The 20,973-nt window shown below is 44.5% G+C and overlaps 1 protein-coding gene across 3 annotated transcripts in view; it reads left to right on the top strand.

Annotated features, from left to right (window-relative positions):
• The first annotated feature begins 2,383 nt into the window (after positions 1-2,383).
• LOC106589859 (ras-related protein Rab-40B) overlaps positions 2,384-20,973 on the top strand; it is a 36,618-nt gene continuing 18,028 nt past the window's right edge. Inside the window, exons 1-2 of one of the 3 annotated variants that reach the window (XM_014180262.3) lie at positions 2,384-2,777; positions 2,989-3,226. In XM_014180262.3, coding sequence (XP_014035737.1) covers positions 3,085-3,226 — 142 coding nt within the window. In that variant the 5' untranslated portion in view covers positions 2,384-2,777; positions 2,989-3,084. Of the gene's footprint in view, positions 3,227-20,973 lie in introns of all 3 variants that reach the window. The other 2 variants (XM_014180260.3, XM_014180259.3) reach the window with 2 other exon arrangements.

The following is a 20,973-nucleotide window of genomic DNA, read 5'->3' as shown; positions in this document are numbered from 1 at the left end:
CTTTAAATATGACTCCCAATCAGGAACAACGATGAACAGCTGTTCCTGATCGAGAGCCACACAGACCACAAAGAAATATACAAACTAGAAACCTAGAAACCAAAAACCCAGAACATACACTAAAACCCCAGAACACATAAATACAACACCCCTCTACATACACATAACCCCCCGAACCACATAAAACAAATACCCTCTGCCACGTCCTGACCAAACTACAATAACAAATACTCCCTCTACTGGTCAGGACGTGACAGTGATCTGTAACGTAAGTAACATTCATGTGTGGGGGGGCATCGAAATTATATAATTTTTTTTACCCTGATACCTGTTTATTCATAAAAAGCAGAAGATGGTAAATCATTTTAATTGCAATGGTTAGCCTATGCAAATTAATAGCAAAACAAAAGCTTATTAACAGGCATAGATTTAGCCTAATTGGTAATAAATATGAAGTGGGGAAAAGTGAGAATCCTAGTCAGGCTATTTTTTTGTCAAATCTAGATTAAATATAGGTCTTCATGTGTATCAAATCTGTAGGCGATTGTGGGCTAAATCAATGACAAACAGCTGAAATGATGATCTGTGATCAAAACAGGCTGGGCTGTTTTCGGTTCCGTTTAGGCTATGGTTATGCGTAGCCTGACCTCGAACACAACTGCACTGAAATGAATAGCCTAAGCAAACAAGCAGTAGCATATGCTTTTTGCCTGTATCTATAACAAGGGTTAATCCTATATCAACACATACCCCCTCAATTCAAGCCCTGATTTTAACCATAAGACATTGCCACAGAAATGTATAGCCTAAGGATTGCATGGTGACAGTGATTTTTTAAATCTTTATTTAACTAGACAAATTCTTATTTACAATGACAGCCTACCGTGGAACAGTGGGTTAACTGCCTTGTCCAGGAGCAGAACGACACATTTTTACCTTGTCAGCTCAGGGATTAGATCCAGCATCATTTTGGTTACTGGCCCAACACTCTAACCACTAGGCTACCTGCCGCCCCATGTCTATTGTGTCTATTAAACCGGTAAACTGGGAACTTGGGGGGGAGGGGGGGGGGGGGGGGGGGGACGAGTTATAATCATGACATCAGTGGTTTTCAGGTCAGAGAAAGATGCCAGAGTTTCTGAATTGGAATTCCGTGTTGGATGACCACTCAAAACAAACATTTTCCCCAGTTTGAGCTTGTTTCTTTCAGGGTTCCCAATTGTCTTGAATGCACTGAAGTCGGAAGTCAGAGATGTTCGAGTTCTGAGTTATTTTGAATGTGCGACTAGAGACCTAAGCTCCCTCTTATTTCTGAATAGGGCCACCTCCAACAAAGAAGCCCTCATGTCTATATTGAAGTGAGAAATAGGCATATCTACACAGTAATGGTGGCTGGCTACGACATCAACTAGCCTAATCATTTTTGTATTGAGGTGATATGCCTATTTGAGCTAAATCGATAAATGAAATTGATTAGATTACTCCGACAATGAAAAATATTTTTTACAAAATCATGTAGATGTTTGTAAGGTGTTCATGGTGAGATCTTCAATAATAAACTAAACAGACACTTAAACTAATACTTGACGGGTAAGACATGTAGACTTTTTTAAGGAGTTCATGGTAAGATCTTTCATAATAAACTTACAAGCAAACCGACTTGTGACGTGTCAATGCCACGTTACACGACGTGAATACTACGTCTACGTCTACGTGACGTGAACGTGTCACGTGACCTGAACGTGACATGAGTGGTGAGAGGTATCAGTACCTTCACAAAGCTTAATTCTGGCATGAATCACCCCCCACACACTGATGAGCGTAGTTTCTCGTTTGGTAATAGACTATTCACAGGACAAGAGATCTCTGAACTGTTTTACTGATATTGACAAATGTATCAAATATAGCCCTTTATTTATAATGGTGCAGTTCAGTTGTATTTTTCCTGAATGATGTATATTGTATGTGGCCTATTGCCTCTAACAGTTTTTTCTTAGGGAAAACTTAATCCATTAAATTAGGTAATACTATTATTGATCACATTTTAACCCGATTTGTAATTATAATTTCCTCATCAAAATTATTGTAACTGTTTTTCTCAAAATGTGCTACTGTTTTGCAGCGAGACTGACTGTCCCATTGTTGTCTGAATATAAGAATGTCCGTAAATCCGTGGAGCCGTTCTGCGCTAGGCTACGTCAGAAATCGTGCCCAACCAAAACACAACAAACCAAGCCACGATGTCCACTGCCAAACCAGTGGCTGCTGCGGGCGCCCACAAATACTGACCCGGAATCAGTTCAAGCAACCGTCATCGGTCATCCTATCCCTTCCTTCAGGGTTAAAATTACTAACACTGATCTCTAATCAGGGCTAGCGTTGACTCCAGCTCAGACCGAACAAGGCTTGGCAAGCAGCGGTAGTCACACCCCTCTCTTGTATCAAATGGGTATTTAGGGGTTTTGACGGACGTTTGCAGCGACTACTACCGATTCAAGGCTGCCCTAGCAACCCGCTCGATGAGCCAACCATAGCGGCGCAAGGCTTGACCCTCTGCGGCTACTGGAGACTTGCCTGCTTGGAGAGAGGAAACGACAGACATCCGAGAGAGCTGCGGAACAGCGTGGCTGGCGAGCCAAAAGCAGGACTATAAAAAATGACGCTTCTGGTACTTTAAAGGCACGGTAGAGTGAATGAAGGATTTATGGAAAGAAGATTTGAGAACAGGAACACTTTCAGCGTGAGCGGCAAGCTTTGGTGTTACAGTGGATCACACGGTAGATGTAGGCTATTTTTATAAAAACATTTATTACATTGTGTTGTCACTTTCGGTGACCAGATTTGACACTTGAAGCTTTCGTTCAAGCTCATATTTTGGAGACTTTGTGAGTTACCAGATATTCTTTTTGAATCGTAATATAAACAGTCGAAGAACACCACATTCAATTTGACTCTCTTCTTTGCTACTTTGATTCGTGCGTCACACAGCTCAAATCTCGGAGTTGGAGGAGAAACGGAAGAAGTGATCGAACAGTCGTGTACACGGTGTTCCATGATGGAACATAATCATTCTTCACCGTGAGGATGAACCACAGAACCAGCCCCGCCAAGGCTTACGATTTTCTGCTCAAGTTTCTCCTGGTCGGGGACAGCGATGTGGGAAAGGGAGAGATACTGGCGAGCCTCGAGGACGGAGCCAGCGAGTCTCCATATGGTTACAACATGGGTGAGTGTCCAGTTTACAACAGTGTAAATACAAAGAAACAAACAATACATTTTCATTTCAAACATTTTATTTATAGAAAAGGTTTAACATTACTTCTACACCGTGCTTCTACATCTGCATTGCTTGCTGTTTGGGGTTTTAGGCTGGGTTTCTGTACAGCACTTTGAGATATCAGCTGATGAATGAAGGGCTTTATAAATACATTTGATTGATGTTATGATCACCACGAATCGAGATATTGAAAGGAAAATATATTGATTGCGCAACACAAAGCAGTGGTCACACGCAGTCCATTTTATGCACAACTGGTTATGGCTGGTACAGTACATGTCATCTGAGCCCAGAAAAGCGCAGTGGTCGTCATTCCTTAGCTAGCCAGTGCACATTCTTTAAGTTTAGGCGGTTATATTTGGGATTAAGACCATGGCTGGGCATGTCATCTTGGACGTCTGTGTCCCAAATGGTGCGCTACTTCTGTGGAGCACTATTATAGTGCACTACTTCTGACAAGGGCCAATATTACTCTGGTCAAAAGTAGTGCCCTATTTAGGGAATATGGTGCGATTTCAGACCAGAGTATATGGATGATCATCATGAAGGACAAGACATATTATGGCCTTTGATGATGTCAGGGCTTGACAGTGTTCTCTTCTAGGGGAAAAAAACAATAGATGTTTTATTACTGGAGATATTGACTGACTTGTTGCACTCTGCATACAAGGTTGACTCTGTAATATTACACTTATCTGTCAGAGAACTGGTTCTCTCTCTCTCTCTCTCTCCCCATCTCTCTCTCTCTCTCTCCCCATCTCTCTCTCTCTCCCCATCTCTCTCTCTCCCCATCTCTCTCTCTCTCTCCCCCATCTCTCTCTCTCTCTCCTGCTCTCTCCATCTCTCTAATATCCTTTATCCGTATCCCTAAATAAGAAATCCACACCTTAACAATGTAACACATGTGCCATAATGTACCTTGTACCTGAACATAAAAGGAGTGTAATGAAATCTTGGCCATATAATGTCTCACCACCCATTGCTTTTCATAATGCATAACTTGAGTGTGCTACCCTAAAGGTGGTAGGTAGATGTTGATTTCAGGCATGTCTGAGCTTGTTTCTGCAACCAAACTCTCTCTAACGTTGGTTTGAAGGCACGTCCAAGCTTGTTTCTTCAACAGTGGGAGAAGTCTCTCCAGTGTTGGTCGAAGGCAGCTCAGGCAGCTCAGGCATCAGACAGCTATTCAGGCAAAGCCCACACCAATGCTTTCCAATAAGTCAATACCTCCAGTACTGCTCGAGCCACAGTTTTTCCACAGCAATCATCACACACACTGCAAGAAGAATGCTGAGGGGAAACAGAAGAGCTATTGCAGGGCATGATACAATAATTGGGTTGTGTGCATAAATGCATATTTCTGTTCTCTGTAAGTAAAAAAAAAAACCGAAGTGCATCTTATGTTTGTATTTAATACAGACTTGTTCATCCTGGATATACAGATAGCTGACTCTGCCCAGGATGTTGTGGACATGTTAATGAGAGTACCTCAGGGACTGACTCTTCTAGTTCCAGGCCTGGGGAGAGAGTACCTCAGGGACTGACTCTTCTAGTTCCAGGCCTGGGGAGAGAGTACCTCAGGGACTGACTCTTCTAGTTCCAGGCCTGGGGAGAGAGTACCTCAGGGACTGACTCTTCTAGTTCCAGGCCTGGGGAGAGAGTACCTCAGGGACTGACTCTTCTAGTTCCAGGCCTGGGGAGAGAGTACCTCAGGGACTGACTCTTCTAGTTCCAGGCCTGGGGAGAGTGTACCTCAGGGACTGACTCTTCTAGTTCCAGGCCTGGGGAGAGAGTACCTCAGGGACTGACTCTTCTAGTTCCAGGCCTGGGGAGAGAGTACCTCAGGGACTGACTCTTCTAGTTCCAGGCCTGGGGAGAGAGTACCTCAGGGACTGACTCTTCTAGTTCCAGGCCTGGGGAGAGAGTACCTCAGGGACTGACTCTTCTAGTTCCAGGCCTGGGGAGAGAGTACCTCAGGGACTGACTCTTCTAGTTCCAGGCCTGGGGAGAGTGTACCTCAGGGACTGACTCTTCTAGTTCCAGGCCTGGGGAGAGAGTACCTCAGGGACTGACTCTTCTAGTTCCAGGCCTGGGGAGAGAGTACCTCAGGGACTGACTCTTCTAGTTCCAGGCCTGGGGAGAGAGTACCTCAGGGACTGACTCTTCTAGTTCCAGGCCTGGGGAGAGTGTACCTCAGGGACTGACTCTTCTAGTTCCAGGCCTGGGGAGAGAGTACCTCAGGGACTGACTCTTCTAGTTCCAGGCCTGGGGAGAGAGTACCTCAGGGACTGACTCTTCTAGTTCCAGGCCTGGGGAGAGAGTACCTCAGGGACTGACTCTTCTAGTTCCAGGCCTGGGGAGAGAGTACCTCAGGGACTGACTCTTCTAGTTCCAGGCCTGGGGAGAGTGTACCTCAGGGACTGACTCTTCTAGTTCCAGGCCTGGGGAGAGAGTACCTCAGGGACTGACTCTTCTAGTTCCAGGCCTGGGGAGAGAGTACCTCAGGGACTGACTCTTCTAGTTCCAGGCCTGGGGAGAGAGTACCTCAGGTAGAATGTTGGGTAGGTTACTTTCTAAGTGTAATCTGTTAGGTTCTAGTTACCTGTCAAAGTTTAATTAGGAAAGTAACTTTTGGATTCCCCAAACTCCATAAAGTAATCTGATTACTTTTATACTATGTTCCCCTTAAGAGGCATTAGAAAAATACAAATATTTAAATTGAATGACATCTATATCTAAGATAAATCAATGTTAGAGTTTACATAGCTGGCCATACATTTGTTGCATTTTTCTTTATGGGTTGGTTATGTAGGCTTCATTGCTTTGTACTACAGATAATAATAGGATTAGACTGTCTTTACATTAAAAACTACAGTCTGTCAGATTTCCAGTCATTCCAATTAATTTCATAGGCCTACCCCTTGATCTCCAAGTATAGGACTTGGAAATATAGATGATCCAAATTGTTTTACCGGAGCATGACCCAAAAACGGTGGACTTATTAGCCTACTCTGTTGTTTATGACTTTGTTGTCATGGAGGACTGATTGGGCTTATTGCTTCCAGTTGAAAAATAAATGCTGCTCTCATGGAATGGAATCCTTTTAGTTTCAGCACTACCGAAATGTGCTTTTTGCATGTGAAAAATGTATGCCATGTGCTGCATTTGCTATAGACCTAATGTTTACTTTTTTTGTTCGTGACACTTTTTGATAACTTGATAGTTTGCAGCTTTTTTAAGTCTTATCAAAAGTGTATGAGTTTTAGCATGTGTCTAAGGCCTATGAATATTTTTGTGGAATCAGCACAAATTCGATTGAGCAATAAAAGCCCCACCTTTTAAAATCAACTTGTTTTTGACAGTATGGAGCACTATACCACAGTGGAGTTTAGACGGGAGGAACTACCTCAAACTTTCATTCCATAGGCTGGGATCCGCACTATGCAGCTGTTGCAAGAGCGCATTTTTCGCAAGTTGACGTTCATTGGCATGAGTCTCGTCCTGGAGCCAGAACTGAGCGCTTTCCACTAGATGGGAAAGCTGCAAAGTCAAAATTGGCTATATTGGAAAAATGTATGATGATTTTTGGTCTTAATTTAAGGTAACGGTTAGGTTTGAAATCTGGTTTTATGACTTTGTGGCTGTGCCAGTTAGTGACCACCCACTGGGCACACCACGTCATTTCAACATGGATAATATTTGGTTGAGACGTTGATCAATGAGATTACAACCTATATTCACCCACGCAAAAAGACAGCCAAACGTTAGTTGAATTACCAAAGTGTTAACACTGTGTTCAACCATCTAAAAGCACTACAAAATTCCAATGAAAAAAAACAATGTCACATTTTTTTCGTTTAGTTGTCACAAAATGTCTAACTGTGCTTTCCACCATTTTAAAAGCACAGTGAAATTCAAAATGGTAATACAAGTCAGATATTTGGTTTATTTATTCAACAGATTGTGCTATAACTGTGCTTCATCTGATAGCACAACCAAATGACCTGGATTACAGTTGAGATTACATTAAAACTACATGGTGCAAGTGATCAATGCCGTTCGAGATTCTGTACAGATTATCACAGTCACATTCCTGTGACGACCTGTGCATGCTATCTTGAACATGCACAGTTTATAAGATATATATATATATGAGGCCACTGTGTTCTTGGGGACCTTCAATGCTGCAGAATTGTTTTGGTACCCTTCGCCAGATCTGTGCCTCGACACAATCCTGTCTTGGAGCTCCACATACAATTCCTTTGACCTCATGGCTTGGTTATTGCTCTGACATGCACTGTCAACTGGGGGACCTTATATAGACAGGTGTGTGCCTTTACAAATCATGTCCAATCAATTGAATTTACCACAGGGGGACTCCAATCAAATTGTAGAAACATCTCAAGGATGATCAATGGAAACAGGATGTACCTGAGCTCAATTTCAGGTCTCATAGCAAAGGGTCTGAATACTTATGTAAATAAGGTATTTCTGTTTTCTATTTTTAATAAATTTGGTACAATTTCTAAAAACCTGTTTTCACTTTGTCATTATGGGGTTGTGTGTGTGTGTGTGTGTGTATTGCTGAGGATTATTATTTGTTTGATCCATTTTAAAATAAGGCTGTAATATAACAACATTTGGAAAAAGTCAAGGGGTCTGAATACTTTCCGAAGGCACAACATGACCAAAAGTATGTGGACACCTGCTCTTCGAGCATCTCATTCCAAAGTTGGTCCCCCCTTTACTGCTATAACAGCCTCCAATTTTCTGGGAAGGCTGTTCACTAGATGTTGGAACATTGCTGCAGGGACTTGCTTCCATTCAGCCACAACAGCATTAGTGAGGTCGGGCACTGATGTTGAGCGATTAGGCCTGGCTTGCAGTCGGCGTTCCAAATCATTCCAAAGGTGTTTGATTGGGTTGAGGTCAGCGCTCTGTGCAGGCCAGTCAAGTTCTTCCACACCGATCTCGACAAAGCATTTCTTTATGGACCTCGCTTTGTGCATGAGGGAATTATCATGATGAAACAGGAAAGAGCCTTCCCCAAACTGTTGCCACAAAGTTTGAATCACAGAATCATCTAGAATGTCATTGTATGTTGTAGCATTAAGATTTCCCTTCACTGGAACTAAGGGGCCTAGCCTGAAACATGAAAAACAGACCCAGAACATTATTCCTCCTCCACCAAACTTTACTGTTGGCACAATGCATTGGGGCAGGTAGCGTTCTCCTGGCAATCGCCAAACCCATACTCGGCGGTTGGACTGCCAGATGGTGAAGCGTGATTCATGAGTCCAGAGAACGCGCTTCCACTGCGCCAGAGTCCAATGGCGGTGAGCTTTAGGCTTGTGTGCGGCTGCTCGGCCATGGAAACCCATTTCATGAAGCTCCTGACTAACAGTTATTGTGCTGACGTTGCTTCCAGAGGCAGTTTGGAACTCGGCAGTGAGTGTTGCAACTGAGGACAGACAATTTTTACGCACTTCAGCACTTGGCGGTCACGTTCTGTGGGCTTGTGTGGCCTACCACTTTGCGGCTGAGCCGTTGTTGCTCCTAGACGTTTCCACTTCACAAAAACAGCACTTACAGTTGACCGGGGCAGCTCTAGCAGGGAAGAAATTTGACACTGACTTGTTGGAAAGTTGGCATCCTATGATGGTGTCACGTTGAATGTCGCTGAGCTCATCAGTAAAGCCATTCTACTGCCAATGTTTGTCTACGGAGGTTGCATGGCTGTGTGCTCGATTTTATACACCTGCCAGCAACAGGTGTGTCTGAAATAGCCGAATCCTTAATTAATTTAAAAGTAATCCTAGAAGTAATCAACTAGTTGTTAAAAAGTATCTGTAATCTGATTTACAATATTTTCTCGTACTTTTTTTGTAATCAGTTACATGTAATCTGTTACTCCCCAACCCTGCTCATGGGAGAGCACAGCAAAGAGCAGACCTCTCTGGTAACCTCCTTGTTCTCTTTCGGTCTGGCTGCTACACAGTATTCTATTACAACTAATCTATTAGATATTGTGGGAATCCACTAGGTACGTTTATGATTTGGTGGCTTTGATGCAAGGTCTATTATTCAACATGTATTGTGTAATAAGTGAATTTGTCCAAATTTTATGTATGATATCATCAAATGAGGGGACTAGATACATAAAGTAATTTAATTTCTAAATGTTAAAACAGATGTGTATAAAAATACCCTCAAATGAAATCCACAGGAATTAGGATAGGCAATTGAGTGTTGAAAAGATGTTGAGAGGGAGAGACAGAGGGACAGAGATAATAGGGTGAGAGAGGAATAGAGACAGGGACAGAGATAATAGGGTGAGAGAGGAATAGAGACAGGGACAGAGATAATAGGGTGAGAGAGGAATAGAGACAGGGACAGAGATAATAGGGTGAGAGAGGAATAGAGACGAGGGACAGAGATAATAGGGTGAGAGAGGAATAGAGACAGGGACGGAGATAATAGGGTGAGAGAGGAATAGAGACGGAGGGACAGGGATGATAGGGTGAGAGAGGAATAGAGACAGAGGGACAGAGATGATAGGGTGAGAGAGGAATAGAGACGGAGGGACAGAGATAATAGGGTGAGAGAGGAATAGAGACGGAGGGACAGAGATAATAGGGTGAGAGAGGAATAGAGACGGAGGGACAGGGATAATAGGGTGAGAGAGGAATAGAGACGGAGGGACAGGGATGATAGGGTGAGAGAGGAATAGAGACGGGGGGACAGGGATAATAGGGTCAGAGAGGAATAGAGACGGAGGGACAGGGATAATAGGGTCAGAGAGGAATAGAGACGGAGGGACAGGGATAATAGGGTCAGAGAGGAATAGAGACGGAGGGACAGGGATAATAGGGTCAGAGAGGAATAGAGACGGAGGGACAGAGATAATAGGGTCAGAGAGGAATAGAGACGGAGGGACAGAGATAATAGGGTCAGAGAGGAATAGAGACGGAGGGACAGAGATAATAGGGTGAGAGAGGAATAGAGACGGAGGGACGGTAGGGTCGAGGGAGGAGACTGAGGGACGGAGATAATAGGGTGAGAGAGGAATAGAGACGGGGAGGGAGGCAGGGACGGAGTAATAGGGTGAGGGAGGAATAGGGACGGAGGACGGTAATAGGGTGAGGGAGGAATAGGGACGGAGATAATAGGGTGAGAGAGGAATAGAGACAGAGGGACAGAGATGATAGGGTGAGAGAGGAATAGAGACGGAGGGACAGAGATAATAGGGTGAGGGAGGAATAGGGACGGAGATAATAGGGTGAGAGGAATAGGGACGGAGATAATAGGGTGAGAGAGGAATAGAGACAGAGGGACAGAGATGATAGGGTGAGAGAGGAATAGAGACGGAGGGACAGAGATAATAGGGTGAGAGAGGAATAGGGACGGAGATAATAGGGTGAGAGAGGAATAGAGACGGAGGGACAGGGATAATAGGGTGAGAGAGGAATAGAGACAGAGGGACAGAGATAATAGGGTGAGAGAGGAATAGAGACGGAGGGACAGAGATAATAGGGTGAGAGAGGAATAGAGACGGAGGGACAGAGATAATAGGGTGAGAGAGGAATAGGGACGGAGATAATAGGGTGAGAGAGGAATATAGACAGCGGGACAGAGATAATAGGGTGAGAGAGGAATAGAGACAGAGGGACAGAGATAATAGGGTGAGAGAGGAATAGAGACAGAGGGACAGAGATAATAGGGTGAGAGAGGAATAGAGACAGAGGGACAGAGATAATAGGGTGAGAGAGGAATAGGGACAGAGATAATAGGGTGAGAGAGGAATAGAGACGGAGGGACAGGGATAATAGGGTGAGAGGAATAGAGACAGAGGGACAGATAATAGGGTGAGAGAGGAATAGAGACGGAGGGACAGAGATAATAGGGTGAGAGAGGAATAGAGACGGAGGGACAGAGATAATAGGGTGAGAGAGGAATAGGGACGGAGATAATAGGGTGAGAGAGGAATAGAGACAGCGGGACAGAGATAATAGGGTGAGAGAGGAATAGAGACAGAGGGACAGAGATAATAGGGTGAGAGAGGAGTAGGGACAGAGATAATGGGGTGAGAGAGGAATAGAGACAGAGGGACAGAGATAATAGGGTGAGAGAGGAATAGAGACAGAGGGACAGAGATAATAGGGTGAGAGAGGAATAGGGACAGAGATAATAGGGTGAGAGAGGAATAGAGACAGAGGGACAGAGATAATAGGGTGAGAGGAATAGAGACAGAGGGACAGAGATAATAGGGTGAGAGAGGAATAGAGACGGAGGGACGGTAATAGGGTGAGAGAGGAATAGAGACAGAGGGACAGAGATAATAGGGTGAGAGAGGAATAGAGACGGAGGGACAGAGATAATAGGGTGAGAGAGGAATAGAGACGGAGATAATAGGGTGAGAGAGGAATAGAGACGGAGATAATAGGGTGAGAGAGGAATAGAGACAGAGGGACAGAGATAATAGGGTGAGAGAGGAATACAGAGGGACGGGGAGATGATGGGGGAGTCCGTTGTCACACTACTAAGTTGCTGGGAATATTCTAGAAGCTTGTACAGCCTCCATGTCTATTAAACCGTACTGTCTGGTTTAGAGTTCACAACCCACTGTGACCTATTAAAACCTACCCAAACCAGAAACCGTGGACAGATGGCAGCATTCGCGCAAAACTGAAAGCGTGAACCACCGCATTAACCATGTCAAGGTGACTGGGAATATGGCTGAATACAGACAGTGTAGTTATTTCCTCCATAAGGCAATCAAACAGGAAAGAGACAAAGTGGAGTCGCAATTCAACGGCTCAAACACGAGACGTATGTGGCAGGGTCTACAGACAATCACGGACCAAGAAGGGAAAACCAGCCACATCGCGGATACCGACGTCTTGCTTCTGGACAAGCACCTTCTTCGCCCACTTCGAGGATAACACAGTGTCACCAACGCAGCCTGCTACAAGGACTGTGGGCTCTCCGTGGCCGACGTGAGTAAGACATTTTAAGAGTGTTAACCCTCTCATGGCTGCCAGCCCAGACAGCATTCCTAGCTACGTCCTCAGAGCATGCGCAGACCAGTTGGCTGGAGTGTTTATGGACATATTCAATCTCCCTATCCCAGTCTGCTGTCCCCACTTGCATCAATATGTCAACTATTGTTCCTGTACCCAAGATAGCTAAGGTAACTGAACTAAATGACTATCGCCCCATAGCACTCACTTCTGTCATCATGAAGTCCTTTGAGAGACTAGTCAAGGATCATATCACCTCGACCTACTTCAGTTTGCTTACCGCCCCAATAGATCCACAGACGATGCAATCGCCATCGCACTGCAAACTGCACACTGCCCTATCCAATCTGGGCAAGAGGAATACCTATATAAGATTGCTGTTCATTAACTATAGCTCAGCATTCAACACCATAGTACCCTCCAAACTCATCATTAAGCTTGGGTTCCTGGGTCTGAACCTCGCCCTGTGGAACTGGGTCCTGGACTTCCTGACGGGCCGACCCCAGGTGATGAAGGTAGGAAACAACACCTCCACTTTTCTGATCCTCAACACAGGGGGCCCACAAGGGTGTGTGCTCAGCCCCCTCCTGTACTACCTGTTCACCCATGACTGCATGGCCACGCACGCCTCCAACTCAATCATTAAGTCTTCAGATGACACAACAGTAGTCGGCTTGATTACCAACAATGACGAGACTTCCTACAGGGAGGAGGTGAGGGCCCTGGGAGAGTGGTGCCAGGAAAATAACCTCTTACTCAACGTCAACAAAACCAAGGAGATGATCGTGGACTTCAGGAAACAGCAGAGGGAGCACCCCCCTATCCACATCGACAAGACCACACTGGAGAAGGTGGAAAGCTTCAAGTTCCTCGGCGTACACATCACTGACGATCTGAAATGATCCACCCACACAGACAGTGTGATGAAGAAGGCGCAACAGGAAGCTGAATAAATTTGTCTTGGCCCCTAAAACCCTAAAACTTACAGATGTACAATTGAGAGCATCCTGTCGGGCTGTATCACCGCCTGGTACGGCAACTGTACCGCCCGCAACCGCAGGGCTCTCCAGAAGGTGGTGGTGTCTGCCCAATGTATCACCGGGGGCAAACTACCTGCCCTCCAGGACACCTACAGCACCCGATGTCGCAGGAAGGCCAAAAAGATCATCAAGAACATCAACCACCTGAGTAAGGTCAGTAAAGGTGCATCAAAGCTGGGACCGAGAAGCTGTTTTTCAGTCTCTATCTCAAGGCCATCAGACTGTTTAATAGCCATCACTAGGCGGCTTCCACCCAGTTACGCAACCCTGCACCTTAAAGGCTGCTGCCCTATATACATAGACTTGGAATCACTGGTCACTTTAATAATGGAAGACTAGTCACTTTAATAATGTTTACATACTGCTTTACTCATCTCATATGTATATACTGTATTCTATTCTACTGTATTTTAGTCAATGCCACTCCGACATTGCTCAGTCTAATATTTATATATTTCATAGTTCCATTCTTTTAGATTTGTGTGTATTGTTGTGAATTCTTAGATATTACTGTACTCTTGGCACTACAGTAGGAACACAAGCATTTCGCTACACCTGCAATAACATCTGCTAAATATGTGTATGTATAGAATTAGATTTCCAGACAGGCCTTCCCCATTCCCCTGGTTGGGGAGCTTTTCCAGGGTGAAATGAGTCTGTCATAGCCTGCCCTAAACAGAGAGGGTATACATCCTAACTGAGGACTTTACAGAGGGTCAGAACATTTTAACGAAAGATAATGTTCCGATTTTTTTTTTTACAAACCCAGGAGCTTGTTGCATTCATTGCATTACGAATTCCATTCAGTGAGCGGTGAGGCAGACAGGCTACCAGCACATCAGGAAACTGACCATTATGTAAGGACAACAACCTGGTAGATGGAGAAAGTGTTTTACAGTGATTGTGTCCCAAATGGCAGGGCTCTGGCCAAAAGTAGTGCACTGTGTTGGGAATGGGGGAATAGGGTGCCAGACAATGTTTTTCTTCAATATTGTGTTTTTTCTGCTCTGTGACATTCAGAATGTGTCACTCTATTAACACACCTCCTGAGGGAGACTTCCCAACAAGCAATGTGAAGCACTTTGGAGATTCAAGAAAAGTGTTATGGGGTCTAAATGTAAGACATCATCAACAGTGTTTGTTTATATTCTCTTTAACTGATGGTTGTTTGACTGTTTCCTAGAGGGAGCTGTATAAAAGGCAGTTAGACTGAGTCCCAAATGGGACCCTAATTTCCTATGAGTCCTGTTCAAAAGTAGTGCGCCATATAGTGGATAGGGATCTATTTGGGACGCAAACAGGGTTTTCCTCAGAGGACCTTAATTAGCTGCTAATTACCAAATTTTCTCTCTTAGTGTTTCTTTCCTAATGTTCTCATTACAACAACGTCGTCATCTAGGGGGAAGTCATTCCTTCATTCCCGTGGGAAGTGTATGTGTTTGTGCGCGCAAGTGTGTCCCCGCACATGCGTGTGTTCATACTCCGATTTGTTATTGCACTCCTTTATTAAAAACACTTTTATAAAACCACTGCGAAATTGTGTTGTGCTTGTGAAAACCGAAATATTTGACAGGTTTGCCTGATTATACTGTAGAGTGGCAGTTATCAAATTAATCTTCTGGAGAATCCAATAAGGGTCACATGGCAAGCTCCCTCGGAGGAATTTAAATGACATTTTGGTAAACCTATCACCTGAGGTATACCAATTAATAAGAGACGAATACATTTTTTCCAAACTTATTGAGGTTTGTCTCTACATTGCTACTTTAAGATGAAGTTCTGTCTGACTTTTTGCTGCTTGAATGATGTGTTGGTTTCTACATCGAGAACATGGACTAAATCCACACACTGAAGAATGTGTGGCTATGCTCTTGCACCACCAGTGAAATCTGTTGGATGTTTCTCCTGGTTGTATTGACATGGTTTGTGGCCCTGCTCGGTTTCTGCTAGTACCACAGGATATGATGTATCTGATGTGTGTTGTGTATAGCAGCCACAGTTTCCTCCCGGCTGGTTTGGCTTGTTTTAAACACCATGGAACAGAGGTTGTGTCCCACATGGCACACTATTCCCTATATAGTGCACTACTTTCTACCGGAGCACTATGGGCCCTGGTCAACCGTAGTGCACTGTATAGGGAATAGGGCGCCATTTAGGATGCAGAAGACAGTGTTTCCCCTTAAGCACTCTGGCCAATAATTGATGTTGCCGTTAGGCTACTAAATGTGGAATCAACAGGATCCAAGGCTCATCTCAGTTTTGGGTCAGTTCTACTAATAGGATGGAATAAAGGGAGAGTGGAAGCATTTCTGTGGCCAGCCAGTCTCCATGGCCAGAGAAAGATGTTTCAGTCCCAAACCATACCCTATTCCCTATATAGTGCACCACTTTTATCAAGGGCCCATAGGGCTCTCGTCAAAAATAGTGTACTATGTAGGGAACAGGGTACCATTTGGGATGCGCGCAGAGAGTGAGCTGGGCGGTCTGGGTGAGATGATGGCTGAGTTGGAGCGCTCACAGGGGAATGACCACAGACTCCAGAAGCAGTGGAACAGTGGAGTATAACAGAGAATCTAGAATCCCTCTGCTCCAACAGAATCCTTCCATAAACTGTTGTTGAGGTCGCAGGCCACAGAACACTTCCAAACCAAAATAGATCACTTGATTATAGTTCAGAACACACACATACAGGGAAAGAGTCACGCATGTACAAAGACAGAAATACTAAATGACCGCGTGGTGATATCAGCACGGAGGGCCAAAACTCCATACCACCAAAACAGGCTGAAATTTCAGGAGTCTTTTCAAATAGCTCTTACACTAAAAGGGCATTTTCATAATTTTCACAATTTCACAGTATTATTCCAACCTCATGGTGAGACAAATCACATTTTTGACTGCACTGGGCCTTTTAACAGAAGGTGAGGGAGGAGAAGAGAGTGGGAAGAAGGAGAGCTATTGAGCCCTACAGTAATCATACTGAAAGAATGTGCATGCCATCAGTAACAGATGGCAGAGAGGTGAGATGGAGGGATGAAGGTTGACAGATGGAGTGACCTGCAGGATTCAGCCTTACTGTAGGCTGGTAGTACTGTAGTAGTTGACTGACTGAATGTGTCCCAAATGGCACCCTGTTTCCTCTATAGTGTACTTCTGTTGATCAGGGCCCATAGGGAATCAACCAACCTAATGCAGCTGTTTTCTTATTGTCTGGATAGGTATAGCCACGCTAATGATACAACAATTACCCTGACATATCCTAACCTAGAGAGAGCATGTATTTTTACACGGAAAGTATACTGTGTGTGTGCGTGCGTGCGTGACTAGGTCTGCCAGCCAACACAGGGGCGCTAGGACGGCAGGTCACCCTAGCAATTAGAGCGTTGGGCCACTAACCGAAAGGTTGCTAGTTCCAATCCCCGAGCTGACTAGCTGAAAAATGTGCAGATCTGAGCTTGAGCAAGGCACCAGGGTCGCTGTCAATAATGGCTGATCACTGGCCGTGACCCCACTCTCTCAGGGAGTGCACTTGTACAAATATAAGCACCCCCTATTTGACCTCTGATGATGCATGTCAACAGACATAATAATGATTATCATAACCCCTTACGTAATGTCGCCTCTCCACAGTGTTTTGTGTGTAAGGCTGTATGTGCTAGGCTTTGGGTTTTTCTCAAAATAACCCTTCAGACTCCTGAGGGGCCCTCATGAAAACTGTCTCTGCCAGTTTTAACTGGAGCTGGCACCTCACACAGAGTTTCATAACAGTCAGAATCACATCCCATATCAACTATCATTCAATAGACATAAACAAGGATGTACAGTGCCTTCGGAAAGTATTCAGACCCCTTGTTTTTCCACACTTTGTTACGTTACAGCCTTATTCTAAAATGTATTAAATGTTTTTTTTCAGCAATCTACACACAATACCCCATCATGACAAAGTGAAATCAGGTTTTTAGAAATTGTACCAACTGTATTAAAAATAGATAACTTATGTAAATAAGGTTTCGGACCCTTTGCTATGAGACTCTAAATTGAGCTCAGGTACATCCTGTTTCCATTGATCATCCTTGAGATGTTTCTACAACTTCATTGGAGTTGTCACAACGTGGCCCTTCTGGGTGTATATTGTGGCTCCCCCATCTCTCACTCTCTCTCCCACCACAGGTTTTACAACGGCCATAAATTCCAGGTAGAAACTCTTCCCTGCCATGGGGTATTGAGGGACAGAGCCGATGGAGAACAAAGACATTCTTCTTGCCCAAAACTCCAAATCCCCAAAATTGGAGAAAGAAATATTGTTTCAATTTGAGAATTGTCCATGGGTATTTAAAGAACAATCCTGTCACATTTGTTTCATTTGGTGATCTCATGAAGGACAGGAAACACACATTACTGTGTCTTTGTTTGTGTACCGTAAATTCCGGGCTATAAGCCGCAACTTTTTTCCCACGCTTTGAACCTCGCGGCTTAAACAATGACACGGCTAATATATGAATTTTTCCCGCTTTCAAATTTTTTTCTTCCAAAAAAAACACATTCTGTGACGTGCTTAGTTTTTTGGCGGCATGAAGCTTTCATTAGACCAATGAAATTGCCGAACGGGTTAAGGTCAAACAGTGACGAGAGCGACAATGAAAACGATCCAATATCGGATGAAGCAATTCTGAGGCTATTCAACTCCGACACCAAAGGAGATGACTTCAGTGGTTTCAGTGCACAGGAGGAGGAAGATAGTGACCAATGACTTTCTTGGTAGGCTACTGTTTACTGCAAATTTTTTATTTTTTGTTACAAGCCGTGTTTCGTTAAAGCCTGTGTAAAGTTAATTTGTTTCAATGTACCGGTAGGCACCTGCGGCTTATAGACATGTGCGGCTTATTTTATGTTCAAAATAAAAAATATTTAAAAAATTCAGTGGGTGCGGCTTATATTCAGGTGCGCTCAATAGTCCGGAAATTACGGTACACTTCTCAATTATTAGGTTTGCATCTGATGGTTGTGTAAAATATATGAAACTATTTGTGAGAAGATGTGATGTTGGCATTCTAAACAAGATACTTGTTTAGATATAAAGTTTGAACTAGTCAGTGGCCACACCCCCATGAGCCCGGACATCACAGCAGGTGTCATGGAACAGCCCATTCAACCATCCGTGACAAAATGTACATTAGACCAGAAAATGGAGCTGTCGCTACATGTTGAATTGGTTGGCAACTCTACAAAAGGACTAGACCACCAGAGAATGTGGAGATCATTCCCTTGTTGAAATGGCTAAGAAATCTACAAATTTAAAGAACAATTATTCAGGCTGCAGCTGTTTTTAAATACTTTAGTCTGGTAAACGCATCCGGTCTAAGAACATTTCCGAATGCTACTCTGAAGTATCCATTATAACAACCTACACCTCAGACAGACTTTGATCTCTGGTGGACAAACCAGAGACTTTCTGTTGACTGACTATCCAGCAGACGGACCAGCGACCACAGAGAGGGACAACAAAGGCATACACTCGTAAATATGTAAATTGAATTTCTTTTCGAATGAGCGGTTGTTCATGTTCAATGTATAGGCATTTCCATGAGTGTAGTGTAGTCAACTGTATGTACTTGAATCCACTGAGTTTCCCGCTCTTGAGCGGTCCCCACCCCCTTTCCTTTGTCTACAAAGCCGTCATAACAGTTTCATCCGCTTTTTGTATCATGTAGTAACCAATGTATGACTTATTTTTGTGTGTGTTTATGTAATTCTGTGATTAACTTAGTAAATAAATACTTTGTATATTGCTGAGTCATGATTCTATGCTAGGGTTCGTGCAGATATCCAAGGGTTTGCTACGTTCAGTAATGAGACTGATGAGGTAATAATACATTAAGTGACTAATCGATAAGATATGAAAATATCTGAAGAGTTATATTCGGAAATTGACACTATATAAACACTTTTCCGTAGTGCCCCGACTTCCTAGTTAAAGTTACATGATTAGTTTAATTGCATAATTAAAATACACTGAAAATTGATTTGATAATATAAAGTCTTCACATTTAATGATATCAAACACTACGACATGGTCCACCTGTGATAAATTAAATTGATTTCACATGATTTGGAAAGGCACACACCTGTCTATATAAAGGTCCCACAGTTGACAGTGCATGTCAGAGCAAAATCCAAGCCGTGAGATCGAAGGAATTGTCCGTAGAGCTCCGAGACAGGATTGTGTCGAGGCACAGATCTGGGGAGGGTACCAGAAAATTCTGCTCCATTTAAGGTCCCCAAGAACACAGTGGCCTCCATCATTCTTAAATGGAAGAAGTTTGAAACCACCAAGACTCTTCCTAGAGCTGGCTACCCGGCCAAACTGAGCAATCGGGGGAGAAGGGCCTTGGTCAGGGAGGTGACCAAGAACCTGATGGTCACTCTGACAGAGCTTTGTTTTTTGTCCCAAACTGAAATGACAACTATTAGAATTGTAGCAATCAGGAAATGGCAGAGCGATTTCTACATAGTGCATCATTAAGGAAAATGTTTTACATGTTCTTAAAATGTGTAGTTTTATGTTTATCTCACATAATATCATTTAAAAGTCTGCATTAAGGTGTCTGTAATAGAATAAATGTGGCACAACAAATGTAGCCATTAATAAATGTATTTCTATAGCTTCCAAAATATATTTTACAATGTGGAGGAGTGCCAAGATGGAGGAGGAGTGCCAAGATGGAGGAGGAGTGCCAAGATGGAGGAGGAGTGCCAAGATGGAGGAGGAGTGCCAAGGTGGAGGAGGAGTGCCAAGATGGAGGAGGAGTGCCAAGATGGAGGAGGAGTGCCAAGATGGAGGAGGAGTGCCAAGATGGAGGAGGAGTGCCAAGATGGAGGAGGAGTGCCAAGGTGGAGGAGGAGGAGTGCCAAGGTGGAGGAGGAGGAGTGCCAAGGTGGAGGAGGAGGAGTGCCAAGATGGAGGAGGAGTGCCAAGATGGAGGAGGAGTGCCAAGATGGAGGAGGAGTGCCAAGATGGAGGAGGAGTGCCAAGATGGAGGAGGAGTGCCAAGATGGAGGAGGAGTGCCAAGATGGAGGAGGAGTGCCAAGATGGAGGAGGAGTGCCAAGATGGAGGAGGAGTGCCAAGATGGAGGAGGAGTGCCAAGATGGAGGAGGAGTGCCAAGATGGAGGAGGAGTGCCAAGGTGGAGGAGGAGGAGTGCCAAGGTGGAGGAGGAGGAGTGCCAAGGTGGAGGAGGAGGAGTGCCAAGGTGGAGGAGGAGGAGGAGTGCCAAGATGGAGGAGGAGGAGTGCCAAGGTGGAGGAGGAGGAGGAGTGCCAAGATGGAGGAGGAGGAGTGCCAAGGTGGAGGAGGAGGAGGAGTGCCAAGATGGAGGAGGAGTGCCAAGATGGAGGAGGAGTGCCAAGATGGAGGAGGAGTGCCAAGGTGGAGGAGGAGGAGGAGGAGTGCCAAGATGGAGGAGGAGTGCCAAGATGGAGGAGGAGTGCCAAGATGGAGGAGTGCCAAGATGGAGGAGGAGGAGGAGTGCCAAGATGGAGGAGGAGGAGGAGTGCCAAGATGGAGGAGGAGGAGGAGTGCCAAGATGGAGGAGGAGGAGGAGTGCCAAGATGGAGGAGGAGTGCCAAGATGGAGGA

The sequence above is a fragment of the Salmo salar genome, chromosome 28, assembly GCF_965601325.2.
Source record: "Salmo salar chromosome 28, fSalSal1, whole genome shotgun sequence".
In the NCBI taxonomy this organism is placed as follows: Eukaryota; Metazoa; Chordata; class Actinopteri; order Salmoniformes; family Salmonidae; genus Salmo; species Salmo salar.
This window is presented reverse-complemented; position numbering and strand designations above follow the sequence as displayed.